General features: G+C 42.7%; 1 protein-coding gene across 15 annotated transcripts in view; it reads right to left on the bottom strand.

The window, feature by feature from the left end:
- The window catches only part of LOC136829919 (high affinity cAMP-specific and IBMX-insensitive 3',5'-cyclic phosphodiesterase 8B-like), a 318,075-nt gene that overhangs the window by 82,530 nt on the left and 214,767 nt on the right, over window positions 1–20,778 (bottom strand). For 5 of the 15 annotated variants that reach the window (XM_067089079.1, XM_067089081.1, XM_067089087.1 and 2 more), the window contains 2 exons: window positions 5,732–5,823; window positions 1,241–1,297 (listed from right to left, as the gene is read on the bottom strand). In XM_067089079.1, coding sequence (XP_066945180.1) covers window positions 1,241–1,297; window positions 5,732–5,823 — 149 coding nt within the window. Of the gene's footprint in view, window positions 1–1,240; window positions 1,298–5,731; window positions 5,824–15,870; window positions 16,233–20,778 lie in introns of those variants that run through there. The other 10 variants (XM_067089092.1, XM_067089083.1, XM_067089084.1 and 7 more) reach the window with 5 other exon arrangements.

The raw sequence follows: 20,778 nt of genomic DNA, 5'->3' as shown, positions 1-20,778 counted from the left end.
TATATATATATATATATATATATATATATATATATATATATATATATATATATATATATATATATATATATATATATATATATATACATATACATATACTGTATATGTATATATAAAACGTTACTTCATAATAAGGCTGATTTATTACACACAGGTAACCTTTTACCTTTTAAGTACAACTCTGTCAATCAACAGTTAAGAGAGGATTAAATTGCGATACATTACAGGTTAAACACTTAACGCAGTACTGAAAACATTACCGACAGATAACCGCCCACGTGAAAAGTGACTCCCGAACGCCTCGGTCACGAAACACAGGGAGAAAAATATAAACATAAGCAAGAAAAAGGTAAAAAAAATGCCCCAAAGCTTATTCGCTGCAATAGAGTTTTCTGTAGTCTATAATCAAGGCCACCGAAAATAGATCTATCTTTCGGTGGTCTCGGGATAATGCTGTATGGGCCGCGGCCCACGAAACTTTAACCATGGCCCGGTGGTGCCTATCCTATATCGTTGCCGGAAGCACGATCCATGGTTAACCTTAACCTCAAATAATATAAAAGCTACTGAGGTTAGAGGACTGCAATTTGGAATGTTTGATGATTGTAGGGTGGATGATCAACGTACCAATTTGTATTCCTCTAGCCTCAGTAGTTTTTAAGATCCGAGAGTGGACAGAAAAAAGTGCAGACGGACAGACAAAGCCGGCACAATAGTCGTCTTTGACAGAAAACTAACAAGCAAATCAGAGCTTCATGTCCTAATGGTTATTGCTCAATAAATAATAATGCGTTAAAAATAATTAATACTGAGTGTTAACATTCGCATTCGCATCACTGTTACGACTACTGTAGAATAGAACAGAATAATATAACATTTAGGCCAAAGGCCAAGACCTGGGACCTGCCATGAGGTCACTCAGCGCTGAGAGGGAAATTGAGAGTAGAGGAGGTCTGAGGAGCGCAACAGGAGGAGGAAAACCTCAAAGCAGTTGAGGCACTAAGAAACAATTGTTAGGAGAAGGGTGAGACAAGTAAGATGGAAGAAAGAGAATATGAACGGAGGTACAGTCGAAGGAATGAAAGAGGTTGCAGCTAAGGGCCGAAGGGACGCCGCAAAGAACACTAAGTAATGCCTACAGTGCACCGCGTGAGGTGCACTGACGGCACTACCCCCAGGGAATATTATTGTTAAAACAAAAGGATACACACAATAAAGTTGAGAGCAGGAGACGACCAACCTTGAGCTGTTTGATCACAACCTTCATGGGGCCTAACTTCAAGCAGCAAAACTCTTTCTGAAAACAAAAAAAACGAAAAGACAAAAGCTACAAATGATCAGGCTGACGTCATGCCGGCTACCTTAACTTAGGGCTATTTAAGACATTCAGAAAACATGAAACATTTCTCTTTAAAATAATTATACAAAAAGAAAGTCATTCCACATGATCATTTTATGAGGCTTAAACCAAACGTCATAAGCAGTACACGAAGATCTATCTACGTGAGGCATTATAAAAATAAGAGCGAGAAAGCCATTAAACTTGTAAACATGTCTTAAACTGACTATGGAAATTATCAAGTTACCGCTGAAATCCCTGGATCTGAAATAGGAAACGAACTGAGAATGAATTCAAAGCTACGAGGTTGCTCAGTGTCAAATTCATTGGGGATTCGAAGCTTCGCCTGGGCGAACGACAAGATCTTTTCATTTCCCATTCCGGATTCCAGTGGATTCAGTGGAAATTGCACTAAAAAGTATTAAGAAAAGCTAAGTCAATAGTTCATTGCCATGGCTCTATATTTTAAGAAGAGTGTGTTTACTTCACAAGGGACCTTTGAGATGAGTGTCCTTTCATCTTGAAGGAGAGTGGAGACAAATAAATAATATGAATAGCAAGAAAATAAATAAAGAAATAAATGAAAGACTGACTAGCTACCATTCAGAGTAAAGTTTACTTAATGTAATAATTTCTAAGCATTAAAATATACAGCATTAAAATGTGTATGACGGCCAATTCACGCACCAAAATACTATCTTAAAAGATGCTTATTTAAATTTAATTTTCGTAGATTCCAAAACGTATCATGCTGCTAGGAAATCAGCCTTATACACAATAATACTGTTGTAGGGAAGTAAACTATGTACAAAATATGTATGGGTTGAATGAGCCCTTCGCAAGTTTTTTGCAAGATTTTTCACAGCCAAAATTAATAGTAACAAAACACATTCAGCATTAGGCTAATGGCCATAGCTTCAGTGCATCAACCACATTTAACATTTCAAAGTAACTTAAGAAGGTTATCATTTTGATAATAAATCACTAAAATGTGTTTTTAAGGATATTTCAAAGGGAAAGGAACGATTATGAGAGGCCAGTCAGGTTCCAAATTTCACAACCCAAAAGGGAATAGAATTTTTGCGTCAGAGATTTCTGTATTGTATAAGTCAAGTTAAACTTACGACTTTGCAATTTGTTCTTGGACCAGAGGGTTGGTTGGCTCCATTTTTTTTTGGGGGGCGGGGAGGTGGTTGAGTGTTAAATTATTACAGATCGTTCCAAGAGCTTAAGGTGTGCATCATTATTTAGAAAGTGAGTCTTAATGCTTAGGGTGTGCATCACTATTTAGAAAGTGAGTCTTAATGCTTAAGGTGTGCATTATTATTTAGAAAGTGAGTCTTAATGCTTAAGGTGTGCATTATTATTTAGAAAGTGAGTCTTAATGGTCTTTGGATATGGTAGCATTATCCCTCCTGGGACTTTGAAAAAGTTATCCTCTTCATTATTATCCTTCAAAAGGAGAAAATATCCATAAGGAGCATCTAAAATGTTATTCCTTGGAAACAAGGCTTTCACAGAATAAAATGAGTATTGTAAAACAAAAAGATAATGAAAAGAAATGAACGAATAACTAAATGCTATTGGAATATGAATATCTATACAACTAAGATGCATACTACCTAAGTATGGTAAAGTGCTTGACAGACAGTAAATGGTGATTAAAAGTGTATAAATAAGTTCTATACACAAATAAACTTAAGGCAAAGAGGTCAGGGCACCTCACAGCAGCACTGCTTGAACTTACGAGGAATAACTTAATCTAGCCACATACTCGTAAAACCTCAACTTAGCGGACTAATGCACTTATCAGTTGCCATGTTATGGTCATTTTTCCCTAAGCTCTCATTTTGGATCTGATCAATTTTTCAAAAGAATCTCGTAAACTGAACGTAAAGTGTAAAGTACAGGCCAGTTTAAGTTAGGAACTAAGTGGATTGCTGTTACCCGCAGGATATCTAGAAATGGTTCAAGTGCAGGCTATAATATAGGCCGGTCTTTGTTAATGAACGGACTTTGTTACTTATCAGAAAGGCCAGAACCCCAAAGCGTCTGTTAAATCGAGGTGCTACTGCATTTGTAAGAAAAAATATCTGTCAACAGGAAAGCCACTCTGATGGAAAACAGCTCATACTGAGAGGTACTAAGAGGATTATCACGAAAGGAAACTGTGTAGCCTTAAAAAGCCTAATAAAGTACAGTAGTTCTGTTAACTCCCTCGAGACACCTGGAAGATGTGCAGTATTACGTCAGTGGATGGGGTATTTGAAATCTCCCTCCCTGAGGGCTGAGGCCCCCATTCACGCTCAGCACCGGTCTTAAGATTTGTAGAAAAGTGGGCGTAGCGTTGGACGTCGGTACTCGGTACGTGAATGTGGTTGTTTTTACCAAGTTTTTAATCGGCACAGACTGTCACACAGATAAAGCGTAGCGACTTGTTTAAAATTAGGTATAAATAACCCAATCACTGTGAGACGCGGCTGAGTGAATGAAGGGTACTATAGTACAAATTGCCGTAGTTTCCGGTTCTAGCTCTAGCTGCCTAGCACTGGGTCCAAGAAGCAAATGAGCAATAGACACAGACCAGGTCGTAACGTCAATGGCCGTGTCATTCCTTTCGACGCTCCTCCCTTTTCGGCATGTCTGGGGACAAGTCTGAGCGTGAATGCCCCGCCTAAGGTGAGACCAAGCAATTTTCTTGTAACTTAACAGACATCCACGAGGTTGTGGGCAGGAGAGGATAGAGACCAGAGCCAGCAGGGGATTTTAAAACTGTCAATACAAAATGGAATGCGCGTCTGTAAGGACGAAATTGTGTCATTCATTTAAAAGATACTTGAGTTATAAAATACTAATAATATTTTTCCAGGCAAAATGACACTTTATTCAAAGAATCTTCAGATATAAATGAGGCGGTTCTGTCATAGCTTAGCTGATTTCATTACTTTAATTCAGAAAATTTAATCGCTGAATGTGTAATTTTGTAATTACTGATAGCTTTTGTATTTTTAAGGTATGCTGCTCCATCACCCTGTAAGGGCCAAGATCCTGACTTATTTTAATTATTGCAATAAATGTTTGTCTACAAGGTCTAGAGACAAGGACACGTGGCTGTAAAGGAGGAAAATTTAAGATAAGAGTAAATAACACTAAGATGAAGTGATAAAGAAGCGGACTTTGTATAAAGGCAACGCGTTGAGGAGTAGATATTTAATCTATACAACAGAGCTGCACTCAAGATCAGCGTTACTTTGTAATTCTTCATGTAGCACCTGCGTGCTACCTCTGAAAACAAATAGATTACTTTTCGGACATTTTGTTCCTTTGTAAGCAAACAGACTTCAGACTGAAAAAGCGAAGTCTTCAAGCATCTGACAAGAAGGGTAAGGAAAATTCATGCTAGATTAACCTTCCCACAGCTTTCATTGGTCAGTCGAGAAGCAGAGTTCCCAAAATCACTTGGTCAATTTTCGTTGTATTATAATGACGAAGGACCTCACTTTTCAACCTCAAACCGAAGGACTGATGAGGGAGTATAGCTGACTCTTAACATGACAACAAAATCAATGCCGCGCAAATTAATGGAGGTGGGACATCAATTTTATTTCTTTTACCAAAGGGTCCAGAACAACTTACTAGTCTCATATATGTCAGGTTGGTAAGGTGGGACTGGCTATGAACATTTTGTAATGTTGGAAAATGTACAGTTAATTCTACATAGCTTTGAGTACACCATATTCACATAAGAAAAAAAATAGTCTAAGGGTGTGTCCGCACTACACTAAAACATATTGTAAACACGTCAACAACTTATAGCATATGCATCACAAACAGGGTGACAACAGGTCGCTGACTTGTTAGTGATGTGTGCATGATAAGTTAGTAACATGTGTTTATGACATATTTCACTGCAATTTGGACGCACCCTTAGAATTGTCAAGTTGTTATTATAATTACAAATAGATACATTTAACTGTTATAATATAATGAATATTGGCCAAGTAACGCAAAAGACTTTTCAAAATCATTCTGGGGACTAACCTTGTGTGGTGATGCTTTGAACTTTTCATGTAAACAAGAGGTACTTCCCTAGACTCTACAGGTAGCTAATCAGCTCAAATACAAAGGATGAAATGGAATATTACACCTCTACAGGGGCCAATACGCATTAGCTAGGATCTACTTAGTTTAAGTGCGTGCCAGCCCAACCACTGAATTAGGTTAGGTTAGGTTAGGTTCTGCTTTTTCTGACGATGTCAACTGGCTTTTGCTCCCAAAATATTCTGGTATAGTGGAGTATAGTTTCTAATACAAGAACTACTATGGTTACAGGAACATGCACTTCCAGAGTGATTAGATACGCCAGGGGAAGATGACAGACAAACGACTGACCTGGGGTGGATGGGGGCGGTCCCAGGCTTGTGTGTTAGTCGTACAACTCAGTCGATTGCAGCCGTGCTGGTTCACTGCTATGCTTGAGGGACCTGGAATGATAACCAAAAGAAATTATTATTATTATTATTATTATTATTATTATTATTATTATTATTATTATTATTATTATTATTATTCCAGTAGATGAACCCTATTCATATGGAACAAGCCCACAGGGGCAAATGACTTGAAACTCAAGCTTCCAAAGAATATGGTGTTCATTAGGAAGAAGTAAGAGGAAGTAAAGTGAAATACCGAAAGAAGAGGTCCCACTTATTAACAATGAAAAATAAATTAATGTTTGAATAAATGGATAAATAGATAAAAATGAAAAGAAATTAATAACAATAATATGAAAAGAAATGAATGACAAAACTTGACAATGAACCTGACACTGACATATTTTTTCCATTCAGTTCTTGTTCAAAGACTTAATCCTAATTTCTGTTGCACTATGTATTTTTATTCTACCTTTTTTCTCATTTCTATCCTACCAGTCTTTCACTGCTGGGCTTGTTTGAGGTAAAAAATAATAAAAAAGAGCGTAAAATAAAAAAAAAATGGCTTTCACATAGGAGAAACATTCAGCATCACAATGGAAAGAAAACCTTTAGGGGTAACAAATGGCAGAAAGTTGAGATTTTGTAGAAATGAAAGCAAAAAAAGTAATGAGAGAAATCTTTTCTGTCATCCAGCTGGTTTCCATTGCTTTTCATCCTACATGAAATTAATGTTTTGACCGTGGTCACAGGTTAAACTGATTAGCGGTGCATTGCGGCTTCCAGCTGAAGCTGCTCAGACTTCATTGTGCTGTGTTTTTTGTGCACTGCAGGGTGGAATCGTCAAGTGCTACTGCCTACTACACAGGATAAGGTTCAATCCATGTTAACTTTGCCATGAAAACTAAAACTGGAGGTTTTATCCTAAACACAAACATATGCCCAAATACATATATATAAATATATAAGCACTTTTTCTTGCTGTAGTCTAAGTTTAATGTTGTTCTTTACAAAAGGCACATAAAAGAAACAAACACAACTGAACAGGCCAATATATCCCGACCATTACACACTGACCCTCGCCTTGGTGGAAAAGGATAAATGTTACAAAGGTAATAACAATGTGGGGTTAAAATGTCTTTAGAACTGGTTTTGATTTTCGAGATTTTCCGTCCTGATTCGCTTCCTTCCCGGTGAGGTCTTTGCCGCTCTTGGCAGGAGACAGATTACAGCAGGGTCCAGACCTCACAGCTCTTGGCAGGAGACAGAATACAGCAGGGCCAAGACCTCACCGCTCTTGACAGGAGACAAAATACAGCAGGGTCCAGACCTCATACAGCAGGGTCTAGACCTCACCACTCTTGACAGGACTCACCGCTCTTTGACAGGAGACAGAATACAGGGCAGACCTCAGGGTCTTAACAGGAGACAGAATACAGCAGGGTCCACACTCACCGCTCTTGACAGGGGATGACAGGAGATGGAATACAGCAGGGTCCAGACCTTGCCACTCTTGACAGGAGACAGATTACAGCAGGATCCAGACCTCACCGCTCTTAACAGGAGACAGAATACAGCAGGGTCCACCTCACCTTAACAGGAGACAGAATACAGAAGGGCTCTTGACAGGAGACACCGCTCTTGACAGGAAACAGCAGCAGGGTCCAGACCTCATGGCTCTTGACAGGAGACGGAATACAGCAGGGTCCAGACCTCACCGCTCTTAACAGGAGACAGAATACAGCAGGGGTCCAGACCTCTTGACCACTCTTCACAGGTCCAGACAGAATACAGCAGGGTCCAGACCTCACCTCACAGCAGGGTCCACACCTCACCGCTCTTGACAAGAGACAGATTACAGCAGGGCAGGGTCCAGCAGGGTCCACCTCACCGCTCTTGACAGGACAGATCTTGACAGGCAGAGGGTCCAGACCTCATTGCTCTTGACAGGAGACGGAATACAGCAGGGTCCAGACCTCACCGCTCTTGACAGGAGACAGAATACAGCAGGGTCCAGACCTCACCGCTCTTGACAGGAGACAGAATACAGCAGGGTCCAGACCTCACCGCTCTTGACAGGAGACAGATTACAGCAGGGTCCAGACCTCACCGCTCTTGACAGGAGACAGATTACAGCAGGGTCCAGACCTCACCGCTCTTGACAGGAAACAGAATACAGCAGGGTCCAGACCTCACCGCTCTTGACAGGAGACAGAATACAGCAGGGTCCACACCTCACCGTTCCTGTCACACCAGGGTCCACACCTCACCGCTCTTGACAGGAGACAGATTACAGCAGGGTCCAGACCTCATTGCTCTTGACAGGAGACGGAATACAGCAGGGTCCAGACCTCATCGCTCTTCACAGGAGACAGAATACAACAGGGTCCAGACCTCACCACTCTTGACAGGAAACAGAATACAGCAGGGTCCAGACCTCACCGCTCTTGACAGGAGACAGAATGCAGCAGGGTCCAGACCTCACCACTCTTGACAGGAGACAGAATACAGCAGGGTCCAGGCCTCACTGCTCTTGACAGGAGACAGATTACAGCAGGGTCCACACCTCACCGCTCTTGGCAGGAGACGGAATACAGCAGAGTCCAGACATCACCGCTCTTGACAGGAGACAGATTACAGCAGGGTCCAGACAGACGCTCTTGACAGGAGACAGATTACTCTTGACGCTCTTGACAGGAGGTGACAGACTGGAAACAGATTACAGCAGGGTCCACACCTCACCGCTCTTGACAGGAGACAGGTTCCAGGGACCTCATCAGCTCTTGACAGGAGAAAGATTACAGCAGGTTCACCAGCCCAGATCATCGCTCTTGACAGGAGAAAGATTACAGCAGGTCCAGACCTCACTGCTCTTGACAGGAGACAGATTACAGCAGTCCAGACCTCACTGCTCTTCACTGCAGGGTCCAGACCTCTTGACAGGTCCAGACCTCACTGCTCTTGACAGGAAACAGAAAACAGCAGGGTCCACACCTCACTGCTCTTGACAGGTGACGGAATACAGCAGAGTCCAGACCTCACCGCTCTTGACAGGAGACAGATTACAGCAGGGTCCAGACCTCACCGCTCTTGACAGGACAGATGGAATGACAGGAGACAGCAGGGTCCAGACCTCACCACTCTTGACAGGAGACAGTCCAGACCTCACAGCTTTTGACAGGAGACAGCAGGGTCCACCGCTCTCACAGTTACAGCAGGGTCCAGACCTCACCAGGAATACACAGCAGGTCCAGACATCACTGCTCTTGACAGGAGACAGATTACAGCAGGGTCCAGACCTCACCACTCTTGACAGGAGACAGATTACAGCAGGGTCCAGACCTCACTGCTCTTGACAGGAGACAGATTACAGCAGGGTCCAGACCTCACCGCTCTTGACAGGAGATAGATTACAGCAGGGTCCAGACCTCACAGCTAATACAGCAGGGTCCAGACCTCACCACTCTTGACAGGATACAGATTACAGCAGGGTCCAGACCTCACTGCCCTTAACAGGAGATGAATACAGCAGGGTCCAAACCTCACCACTCTTGATAGGAGACAGAATACAGCAGGGTCCACAACTCACCGTTCCTGTCACAGCAGGGTCCAGACCTCACCGCTCTTGACAAGAGACAGATTACAGCAGGGTCCAGACCTCACCACTCTTGACAGGAGACAGAATACAACAGGGTCCAGACCTCACCGCTCTTGACAGGAGACAGATTACAGCAGGGTCCAGACCTCACCGCTCTTGACAGGTGAGAATAGCAGGTCCAGACCTCACCGCTCTTGACAGGAGACAGGGTCCACACCTCACCGCTCTTGGCAGGAGATGGAATACAGCAGAGTCAGACATCTGCTCTTGACAGGAGACAGATTACAGCAGGGTCCAGACCCAGACAGGAGGTCACAGGGTCCATGCCTCACCGCTCTTGACAGGAGACAGATTACAGCAGGGTCCAGACCTCACCACTCTTGACAGGTGACAGAATGCAGCAGGTTCCAGTCCTCATCGCTCTTGACAGGAGAAAGATTACAGCAGGTTCCAGCCCTCATCGCTCTTGACAGGAGAAAGATTACAGCAGAGTCCAGACCTCACTGCTCTTGACAGGAGACAGATTACAGCAGGGTCCAGACCTCACCGCTCTTGACAGGAGACAGATTACAGCAGGGTCCAGACCTCACCGCTCTTGACAGGACATGGAATACAGCAGGGTCCAGACCTCACCACTCTTGACAGGAGACAGATTACAGCAGGGTCCAGACCTCACTGCTCTTGACAGGAGATGGAATACAGCAGGGTGACAGGAGACAGAATACAGCAGGGTCACCTCACTCTTGACAGGAGACAGATTACAGCAGGGTCCAGACCTCACCGCTCTTGACAGGAGACAGAATACAGCTGGGTCCACACCTCACCACTCTTGACAGGAGACAGAATAGAGCAGGATCCACACCTTACAGCTCTTGACAGGAGACATATTACAGCAGGGTCCAGACCTCACCACTCTTGACAGGAGGCAGATTACAGCAGGGTCCAGACCTCACTGCTCTTGACTGGTCCAGACCTCAGATAGGACAGCAGGGTCCAGACCTCACCGCTCTTGACAGGAGATGGAATACAGCAGGGTCCAGACCTCACCACTCTTGACAGGATACAGATTACAGCAGGGTCCAGACCTCACTGCTCTTAACAGGAGATGGAGTACAGCAGGGTCCAAACCTCACCACTCTTGACAGGAGACCGAATACAGCAGGGTCCACACCTCACCACTCTTCCACACCTCACGCGCTCTTGACAGGTCCAGACAGAAGGAAACAGAATACAGCAGGGCCAGACCTCACCGCTCTTGACAGGAGACAGAATTACAGCAGGATCCACACCTTAAGACCTCAGCTCTTGACAGGAGACAGATTACAGCAGGGTCAGGAGAGGGTCCATGCCTCACCACTCTTGACAGGAGGCAGATTACAGCAGGGTCCAGACCTCACCAGACATCACTCTTGACAGGAGATAGAGGTGACAGAAGCAGCAGGTCCAGACCTCTTGGACAGGAGAAAGATTACAGCTAATACAGCAGGGTCCAGGGTCCAGACCTCACCACTCTTGACAGGATACAGATTACTTGACAGGAGACAGATTACAGCAGGGTGCAGACCTCAATGCTCTTAACAGGAGATGGAGTACAGCAGGGTCCAAACCTCACCACTCTTGACAGGAGACCGAATACAACGGGGTCCACACCTCACCTCTTGACCTCACTGCAGGGTCCAGACCTCACCGCTCTTGACTTGACAGATTACAGCAGGGTCCAGACCGCTCACCGGACGCAGCTTGACAGGACCGCTCTTGACAGAATACAGCAGAGATTACAGCAGGGTCCAGACCTCACCGTTCTTGACAGGAGAGGAGACAGATTCACAGCAGGGTCCAGACCTCACCGCTCTTGACAGGAGACAGAATACAGCTGGGTCCACACCTCACCACTCTTGACAGGAGACAGCAAATACACCGCTCTTGCAGGATCTACACCTTACAGCTCTTGACAGGAGGTCCAGATTGACAGGAGGGTCCAGACAGACCTCACCACTCTTGACAGGCAGGTTCCAGCAGCTCTTGACAGGAGAAAGACAGCAGGTTCCAGCCTCATCGCTCTTGACAGGGTCCAGACCTCACTGCTCTTGACAGGAGGATTACAGACAGAATTGACAGATTACAGCAGGGTCCAGACCTCACATGGAATACAGCTCTTGAGACAGATTACAGCAGGGGAGGCAGGAGATTACAGCAGGGTCCACCTCACCACCTTCAGGAGACCGCTCTTGACAGGAGACAGATTAGACAGATTACAGCAGGGTCCAGACCTCACAGCTCTTGACAGGAGACAGGAATACAGCAGGGGTCCAGGACCTCACAGGGTTCTCTTGACAGGAGACAGATTACAGCAGGGTCCAGACCTCACCACTCTTGACAGGAGACAGATTACAGCAGGGTCCACACCTCACCACTCTTGACAGAAGACAGAATACAGCAGGGTGCAGACCTCACCACTCTTGACAGGAGACAGAATACAGCAGGGTCCAGACCTTGCTGCTCTTTGACAGGAGACAGATTACAACATGGTCCAGACCTCACCGCTCTTGGCAGCAGGGTCCAGAAACAGATTACAGCACGGTCCAGGCCTCACTGCTCTTGACAGGGAGAGCAGAGGAATACAGCAGGGTCAGGAGGGTCCACCTCACTGCTCTTGACAGGAGACAGACATTACAACAGGGTGCAGACCTCACCGCTCTTGACAGGAGACAAAATACAGCAGGACATACAGCAGGAGGGCAGGGTCCAGACCACTCAGGGTCCAGACCACTCTTGACAGGGAGACAGAATGACAGCAGAGGCAGTCCAGACTCTCACTCACAGCTCTTGACAGGAGACAGAATACAGCAGGGCTCTTGACAGGAGACAGATTACAGCAGGGTCCAGACCTCCTTGACAGGAGAGGGTCCAAACCTCACCACTCTTGACAGGAGACAGAATACAGGGTGCAGACCTCACCACTCTTGCAGGGTCTAGACCTCACACTCTTCGGGAGACAGAATGCAGCAGGGTCCAGCTCTTGACAGGAGACAGATTACAGAGGGTCCAGACCTCACACCGCTCTTGACAGGAGATGGGAGACAGCACAGATCATGCAGCAGGGTCCAAACCTCACCGCTCTTGGTAGGAGACAGATTACAGCAGGGTCCAGACCTCAGATGACGTTTTATCCTGGGATTTGTTTGTAGGAGGTTATCTGGCATTCAGTCAATCTGAATTATCTTTCTAGTGAGTGGGTTCAGGGCAACCATGCCTTCCAATGCTATTCAGACAAGTTCATGCTATCTGTGTGGCTAATAGTGGCTGACTCTACCTCATGTATGAACAGGTACTTTTAAATAAAGGTGACCTACTCCAGTGCTTCAATCAATGTGTAGGGCCCTCGCTGAGATCCTCCAGGCATCCGCCGTCCAAAACAACAAGCCTGACTTACCGCACCATCGCTTTTCCTCAGAAAACACAGATCAAAGACAGATGGCTGAAGCAGTAATTTTTATGTATTTTCAGGAACTTTCAGCGTATCATTTGTAAAACCAAAACCATCTGTTACTGTAAAACGTTTCAAGCTTTCGAACCATATGTAATGGAGAATTTTCCTTATGTTGTACAAAGAATTGCTGACTGTTTTCCAGGTGTGAGAAAACACACCTGACCATAAAATTATGCCTTTCTTGCTCTGATGTTAGATGCTACCTTTCCGTTCGCGGAAGCTTATGTCTAGTCAGAAATTTGAGACAATAAATTTTACGGGCTGCTCTATGAGCAAGAGCCCGTGCTGGCATAAAGCCAGCTCAATCAAAAACAAACAACAGAAATTTGTGACAATAAATCAATAAGTACCCAGACGCTGTCTCTTACTCATCCCGTCTTTACAAACGTAGAGCCCAAATTCTAGAAAGTGACTGAAAATTCACAAATTTTTAAGCCCATACCTCTCAGATCTGCTGTGCCCTATTAATCTTTCGATAGTGAAGGTCCTGTTTGGCCAGTTCAAATTTTTTAATCTCCACATGGTGCTTTGTAAACACAGGGTTTAATTTCTCTTTTATTTTGACAGACTTTAACGGGAGCACTCCCTCCCTGTGGTTTGAGATACGAAGAACAAGTGGGGTCTCATCAAAACCAATAAAATACATTTTTGAAGCTATGCCGATAACAACAAGAGGGATTTTGGCAACAGAATAAAACTCCCTTACATAGAGGGTATTAGGAATGCGACTAAGAGCAAGTATATGGATTAAAAATGCGATTAAAAACAACTTCTTTGGGGCAAGGATTCGCCGAATGCAGATTTGTTGAAATGCCAGGCTACCTTTGCTAGCTGTACCTCAGGGATGGTTTGGCAAGCCCATAGTATGAAACATTTCATTTTCTATACCTTGTAGCTTAGGTCTACAGCTAACAGAACATGAGCAGTGTTTCCATCTGATTTCCATATATTTCAACCTAAACAATAATAATTGCTAAATCACTATGGTACAATAGTGCACAAGGGTCTAATCACCAAGATGGAACAATACATCTTACTCCATCTTGTTCGTCACCACTAGTAAAGTGTATCTGAATTCGACAGCTATACACATATGTAGAGATGTCAGGCTACCTTTGCTCATCCTACCTCTGAGATGTTTAAGCAAACTCATAGCAAGAAATAGTTTGTTTTCTACATCATGTAGACTACGACCTGCTGGCTATAGGTCTATAGCTATCAAGATAGAGCTGTGTTTCTTCCTCATGTCTATACATTTTAACTTGGGAAAACCATAAATCCTAAATTACTATTATACAAGAGTGCAGACAGGTCTTATCACCTCTGGTAAAATGCATCTGAATTCGACAGATATATGTATGAATGAGCTGTATGAATGAGCTCAACTTGTACATGTGTGTGTGTGTGTGTGTTTATGGGTCCTCACAATGCAGTGGTTAGGACGCTTGCCTAACCTGCAAGAGCATGGTTCAACTCTGACCTAGGTGGAGTGTAGTGACAGGCTTTTTTTCAAAAGAATAATAAAAGGAGGGGGAAAGAAATACTTTTACCATTTGAAGGAATGGAAAACGATAAAGCTTATGGAAAACAGGAGCAGGAGGAGAACTCTAAATTATGGCAAAAGAAGAGCAGAAACAGACACGAAGTAGGAGCATCTTCGCAGCCCATCACATCGTAGCACAGGGACGTGAGCTAATCTGTCAGGTCCATGTTTTGATTCCATCTAAGGGGGAAGGAGTCTAGCTTCATAGAACAGAACAGAATGCGAGTCCAGATGTTAGGTTAGTTTAGCTCTCTGGCAGAGTACAATGCTGCTATTCACTAGGTGCGTGGCATAATCCCATCCTGCTACCAGCAGTATGACAAAGCTGAGGCTGGGTGACAGATGAACTGGGAATCGAATGGTATGAGGCTGATCTTTTGACAGAAAAGCAGACATGGTTGGCGTACGAAAACTTGAGAAAGAAGATTTATATGTACTAAGGACCTCGAAAGATTACAAAAACTAGATACCATGCTAGTTAACGATTGAAGAGGCCTGACATCTAAGTTTTTGTCTGGAAGTATTCTCATTAGGGGAAATGGCTCTCTCTCTCTCACTCTCTCTCTCTCTCTCTCTCTCTCTCTCTCTCTCTCTCTCTCTCTCTCTCTCTCTCTCTCCTGAACAAACTTAACCTCAGTATTAAAATGTCACAGATCTTATCGTGAGCTGAGCATTGTCAGGGGGACTTCTGACATCCGCTTTTTATCTTCTAAAATCTTATCGGACATTCCTCTTCTTAACTTCCAGGGAGACTAGTCATGCGTGGTTACCACGAAGAAGAAGAAGAAGAAGAAGAATACTGAGATTACCATTAATGAAAAAACATCCAACTGTTTAAACATGACTTTTACAGAATTTCTCCAATCGTCGAAAGCAGTCACTGATAATTTCCACTTACAGAGATGTCCATTAAATCCTATTTTTCGGAAACTACTGTAAAGGTCATTGATAATTCATGCCAGAGGAAAAACTATCTACTCACAATGCTGTGCAAATTTAACAAGAATTAATAATGGCAAAGAAGAAGCGAGTAGCACTCAGTGGGTAAAGAAAGAAAATTCACTGACAGGCCCCATTACTGGAAAATGAATCAAAATAAAATAAACTGTGACAGAAGATTTGGCTGGCGAAAATTACCACCTTAAAACATGTACGTCCACTTTTAGCATCTGTAGGTGACAGAAGGACAAAGATGTAACGTTTAGCTACCACTGCCACATAAGCATTGGTCTGATTCATTGTGCAGAACTGATATCCATCTACTTAGCGTACCCCACAGTGAAAAAATATATATTTCAGTTATTCTGTACAGCAGTTCCTTCAAAAAAAAAAAAAACTATTAATCAATTTTCCAGGAGGTTTGAAATTCTGTTTCTTATGGTCCAGGAAAACGCACTGGAAGAATTGTCCATCTTTCTCAAGACGTTCAGAACTTCATAGATAAGAAACAATATCTCTTTTACTCACATAGTTCACAGGAATCTTGATTTTTTTCTTTCCTACCAGAGAAAGAACCACAGCAATTCATGCCGTAGGAGTGAAGACCAAAAATCCTTCGCCTTTCAATCTTCCAACGGGGACTGTGATTTGCCTCAACCACTGGGCAGTCCAGGGATTTCTTTCTCCAGTCACTGCAACTTCTTCCCAGGGTACCAGCCATTTCATGCTGGTAGGCGCCGAACAGTGGCTGACAGCTGAAGGTATTTCTGCGATTCGTAGCGGAATAATGTTCACTCAAGTGCAGCCTCAAGACAAGTACTCACTCGGTGGAAGGAATCTCCAACAGTGATAATTGCTATGAAAAGACAGCATTCTAAGAAATTACACCATTCAGATCTTATCAGTTTATCACACCTAGGCAAACCCAGGTTACTTAACTGTGCGATAATGGCATACTCACGAAGGTGACAACAAAACTGATAGCATATCTGATAAAACTCAAAATCTCTCCCTGGGTCCCTGTCTGCATCAAGACAATCTCTGAGGCCATTCATCTTACTTGAGGGAATATTATACTCCTGTCCCAATTACATCATCTTCAGAGACGAAAATAGCATACTACCTACATTTCTACATCATTGGCCTTTTATCTGAGAGCCTTAAACCTTACTAGGCCAGTGGGAAGAGAGATTAGGAGTTCGTGGCTAACCCAAAATGGAGAAATTAGACCATTTCCTGAAAGATCGACAGAAATAGGTACAGAATCCGAAGATTTCCAGTTCTCTAAGTACAAAGGCCTACAGGGCAGACAACCTAATGCCCATTTCTCACACAGGTCCTAAGAAAAAAAAAAAAGAAAAGGAGGAAAAACTGAGTAGTGACAGAATTTTTCTACATAATCCAAATGTCCATTACGAGATCACACTTTGTGGGGAAACAGAACCCCGTTCCCTTTCAAGTTAGGATCTAGAAGTACATATATAATACATCTCCCCTTTTAAAGCTGACTCAGATTTAGAACCCAGTCATAGGTAATTAATTCCTCTTTTAAAGACCACTTCAGGACAGATCCTAAGTACGTGTGATATCACTGGCATTTTATGGGTTTTTTCTCAAGCACAGGGCCCCTTGCGAAAGCCAGATGCAAAACTTGAGAAAAATTGACTACTTTCAGTACAGGCATCCAGGCATTCTGCCAACGGAAGTTCTGAAACTTTAGAAAATGCAGGATTTATAGGAAATTGTGTGTAATGATACCAATTTTCAAACAAGTGCAAAAAAAAAAGCCTTCTGGATTCTTCTTCTTCTCAGCTTAGTCCTGTTTCTATAGGGGTCGCCGTTTTGGATGAGCTGCTTCCATCTCCCTCTGTAGTGCGCTTCTGCTTCGTCAAGTCCCTTCTCTCTCAAGTGTTCCATCACACAATCTCTCTCCTGGTCTTCCTCGTTTTCTTCTAGCCTGCATTTTCATCTCCATAGCACTTATGCCTTCCAGTAAAGTCTTCCTTCCTACTCAGTAGGTGTCCGTTGATGTTCCTACCACCTTTGTTGACCCTCTGATACACAAAAAACAAAAAGCCTTCTGGCTAACTTACAAAAAATTAAACAATGGGTCTATAACTTCATAAACACCAAGGTTGAAGTAAAGGTTCTTAATTTCATGGGACTGAAAAGCTAAATTGATCAATCTAGCTTCACACAAACACGAATAAGGTATACTCAGTTTCCCATTGCTCTGCTTACTGTCAAACTCATGTCAAAAGGGCTGCATTACTATTCTTTGGATGGGATATGACAGAACCATCTGGTTTTTAATAAATGAAGGACCCATCTCTAAAGGGTTGCCTTTCACTTAGGATAGTGAGTAAAAGAACCGTAGAGCTTACAAAAAAAAGACAAGTAAAAAGGCGCTTAAGTTTCTTCAGCGCAATCGGGTTTTCTGTGCAGCCACTACAGCGTATAATCAAGGCCACTGAAAATAGATCTACCTTTTGGTGGTCTCGGTATAATATTGTATGAGCCGTGGCCCATGAAACTTTAACCACTGCCTGATGGTTGCCTGTCCTATATCGTTGCCAGACGCACCATTATGGTTAACTTAAATGAAATTCAAACTAATGAGGCTACAGGGCTGCAATTTGGTGTGCTTGATGATTGGAGGGTGGATGATCAACACATCAATTTGCAGCCCTCTAGCCTCAGTAGTTTTTAAGCTCTGAAGGCGGACAGAAAAAGTGCAGACAGAAAAAAGTGTGGATGGATAGAAAAAGCCGGCACAATAGTTATCTTTTACAGAAAACTAAAAACTATTGAGTCTACAACAAAAAGTATGTGTCAGATTTGTGTCTTTTACAGTTAAATTGTATCTCTTTTTTTCAGCTGAAGCATAAATTCTCACTGAAACTTTATAAATACATAGTGTACGGTCGAGTTGATATCCAAAAGGTCTTGAACGTCGACTGGAAGTCGTTGGAGGGTACTGTCGGGTGTTCGAGTCACTTAGGTACCAAACCATTTATCACTTACAATTCCCCTTCGGTGATATCCCCAAAGTAGCGCTAACTGGATATTAAACATTTGCAGTTAATGTTCGCATATACATATATATATATATATATATATATATATATATATATATATATATATATATATATATATATATATATATATATATACATACACACATTTATATTTATTATAATATATATACATATATATACATATATAATATATATGTATATATATTATTAATATATATATATATATATATATATATATATATATATATATATATATATATATATATATATATATATAAATGTATGTATGTATGTATGCATGTATGTATGTATGTATGTATGTACATATGGAGTGACAGACAAAGTAATAAAAGCGACACTGACGCGATCACGCACACACATACAGTACACACACAGATAGAGATCCACCACAAATAATCATTATTTCCCAAAGATTATTTTTCGGTCCGCCCCATCTAACATCAACCTAATTAAATATGAACCACAATCTTTTGTCCACCATCACGGTAAACAAGCACACCATTTACGTCAGCAGTAAAGGTGAGAGCCGAAACGACACGGCCTGGGAGACTTGTACAGTGCTATTCGGAGTTTGTCCCAATAGTACGGGAGGAGGAGGAGGAGGAGGAGGAGGAGGAGGAGGAGGAGGAGGAGGAGGAGGAGGAGGAGGAGGAGGAGGAGGAGGAGGAGGAGGAGGGTGGGGGATGGCCTTAAGGAGAGAAGGAAAAGGGGATGTTTCTTACATAAAAGACTGACAAAAGAGGAAGAGACAGACAGCCCCTTTCGTCTTAAGAACCAATGTCAACTCGTTCCCTGGCAAAGCTTTTTTTTTTTTTTTTTTTTTTTCAGGGAGGCGGAGGAGCGCAGCCCAATTTCTGGGAACACCATTCCAGATTCTCACACACACGTTGGGAATGGCGTGAATGTAGGAAAACGTAGAAGGGATGGTAAAAAAAATAATGAGAATGGCAGAATTGAGTAACATAGATAAAGGGAGGGAGTCAAAATAATAAAATGAAGGGAATAAGGAGGGAGGTGAGGAAAAAGTGCAAAGGATGGTGAAAATAAAAGGAGAAAGGAGAACTGAATAACAGAGAGAGAAGGGAATGCTGGGTGCAATTAATGAAGGGACGTGAGAGCAAAGAGCGGGAATAAAGAAGGTGGTTGGGAGATTTAAGGAAGGAAGGAAGGAAGGAAGGGGGAAAGATAAATTTGGTGGGGAGGAATCCAGGAAGAAGAAGCAGAGGAAGGACAGGGAGGCAGAGGAGAAAACAAACAGGTGCAGGAGAAGAGAGAGAACAAAAAGGAAGCCTCCACAGGGAAGGAAAAAGTAGGATCAATGAAAAGAGACGCTGATACTCTGGAACAAGATAGAATTCAGATTTAGGCCAAAGGCCAAGAGCTGGGACCAACGAGGTCATCTAGCGCTGAAACGGAAACTGAGAGGTATAAAGGTTTTCAAGAAGAAGAAGAAGAAGAAGAAGAAGAAGAAGAAGAAGAAGAAGAAGAAGAAGAAGAAGAAGAAGCGGGAGAAGAAGAAAAACGTTTAGAATATGGGAATGGGAGATCTTCTTTAGTCGTACCGACCCCTGAGACGCGTCAAGGGGATTTTATTTAATTTTTTTGTGTGTGTTTGGGGGGAGGGGGAGGAGGAGGGTGGAGAATCTATTGAAATTCTGGAGCCTCTTTCAGGTTAATTAGTCTCGGGGTGTCGGTGGAAGGCCTTGTTGCCTCTCCCGTCAAACATTCATTCTTGCGAGGCAGAAAATTCTTTCAGAACAAAAAAATTCGGTGTTTTGATTCTCTCTCTCTCTCTCTCTCTCTCTCTCTCTCTCTCTCTCTCTCTCTCTCTCTCTCTCTCTAGACACTGATATATATATATATATAAAATGCTAGAAACTATATATATATATATATATATGCATATATATATATATATATATACACATACATATGTATATATATATATATATACTGTTTGTATACATACATACATATGAATATACACACATATACACATGTGTATATATACATGTATATGTATACACACAACGCATGTTATGTTCCAAATAGCATACTTTGGCATACGTGGATGGGGGGGCTTGGTTGAAGCAGAGTTGCGAAAACTACATTCCTCACTATGTAAATAAGGTAATTAGGAACTTAAGACAATATTACAACTGAAACATCACAAGAAATAGCATATGAAAATATCAGTTGAGGAAATGCGACAACGCTTTCCTACACGCGTTGCCAGAGGTCCTTTATTCCTCCTCACACCACTGAAGGGCTGTGGAACAGCCTCCCTTCGGAGGATGTTGCGCAACTGGAACCTCAAAAGTTCAAGCGAAGATGCAACGCATTATTACCCTAATAATACAATTCTCCTTGTATTTCA

Source organism: Macrobrachium rosenbergii, chromosome 45 (assembly GCF_040412425.1).
Source record: "Macrobrachium rosenbergii isolate ZJJX-2024 chromosome 45, ASM4041242v1, whole genome shotgun sequence".
Classification (NCBI taxonomy): Eukaryota; Metazoa; Arthropoda; class Malacostraca; order Decapoda; family Palaemonidae; genus Macrobrachium; species Macrobrachium rosenbergii.
The sequence above is the reverse complement of the archived record's forward strand: the minus strand, read 5'-3'. Positions and strand labels throughout refer to the sequence as shown.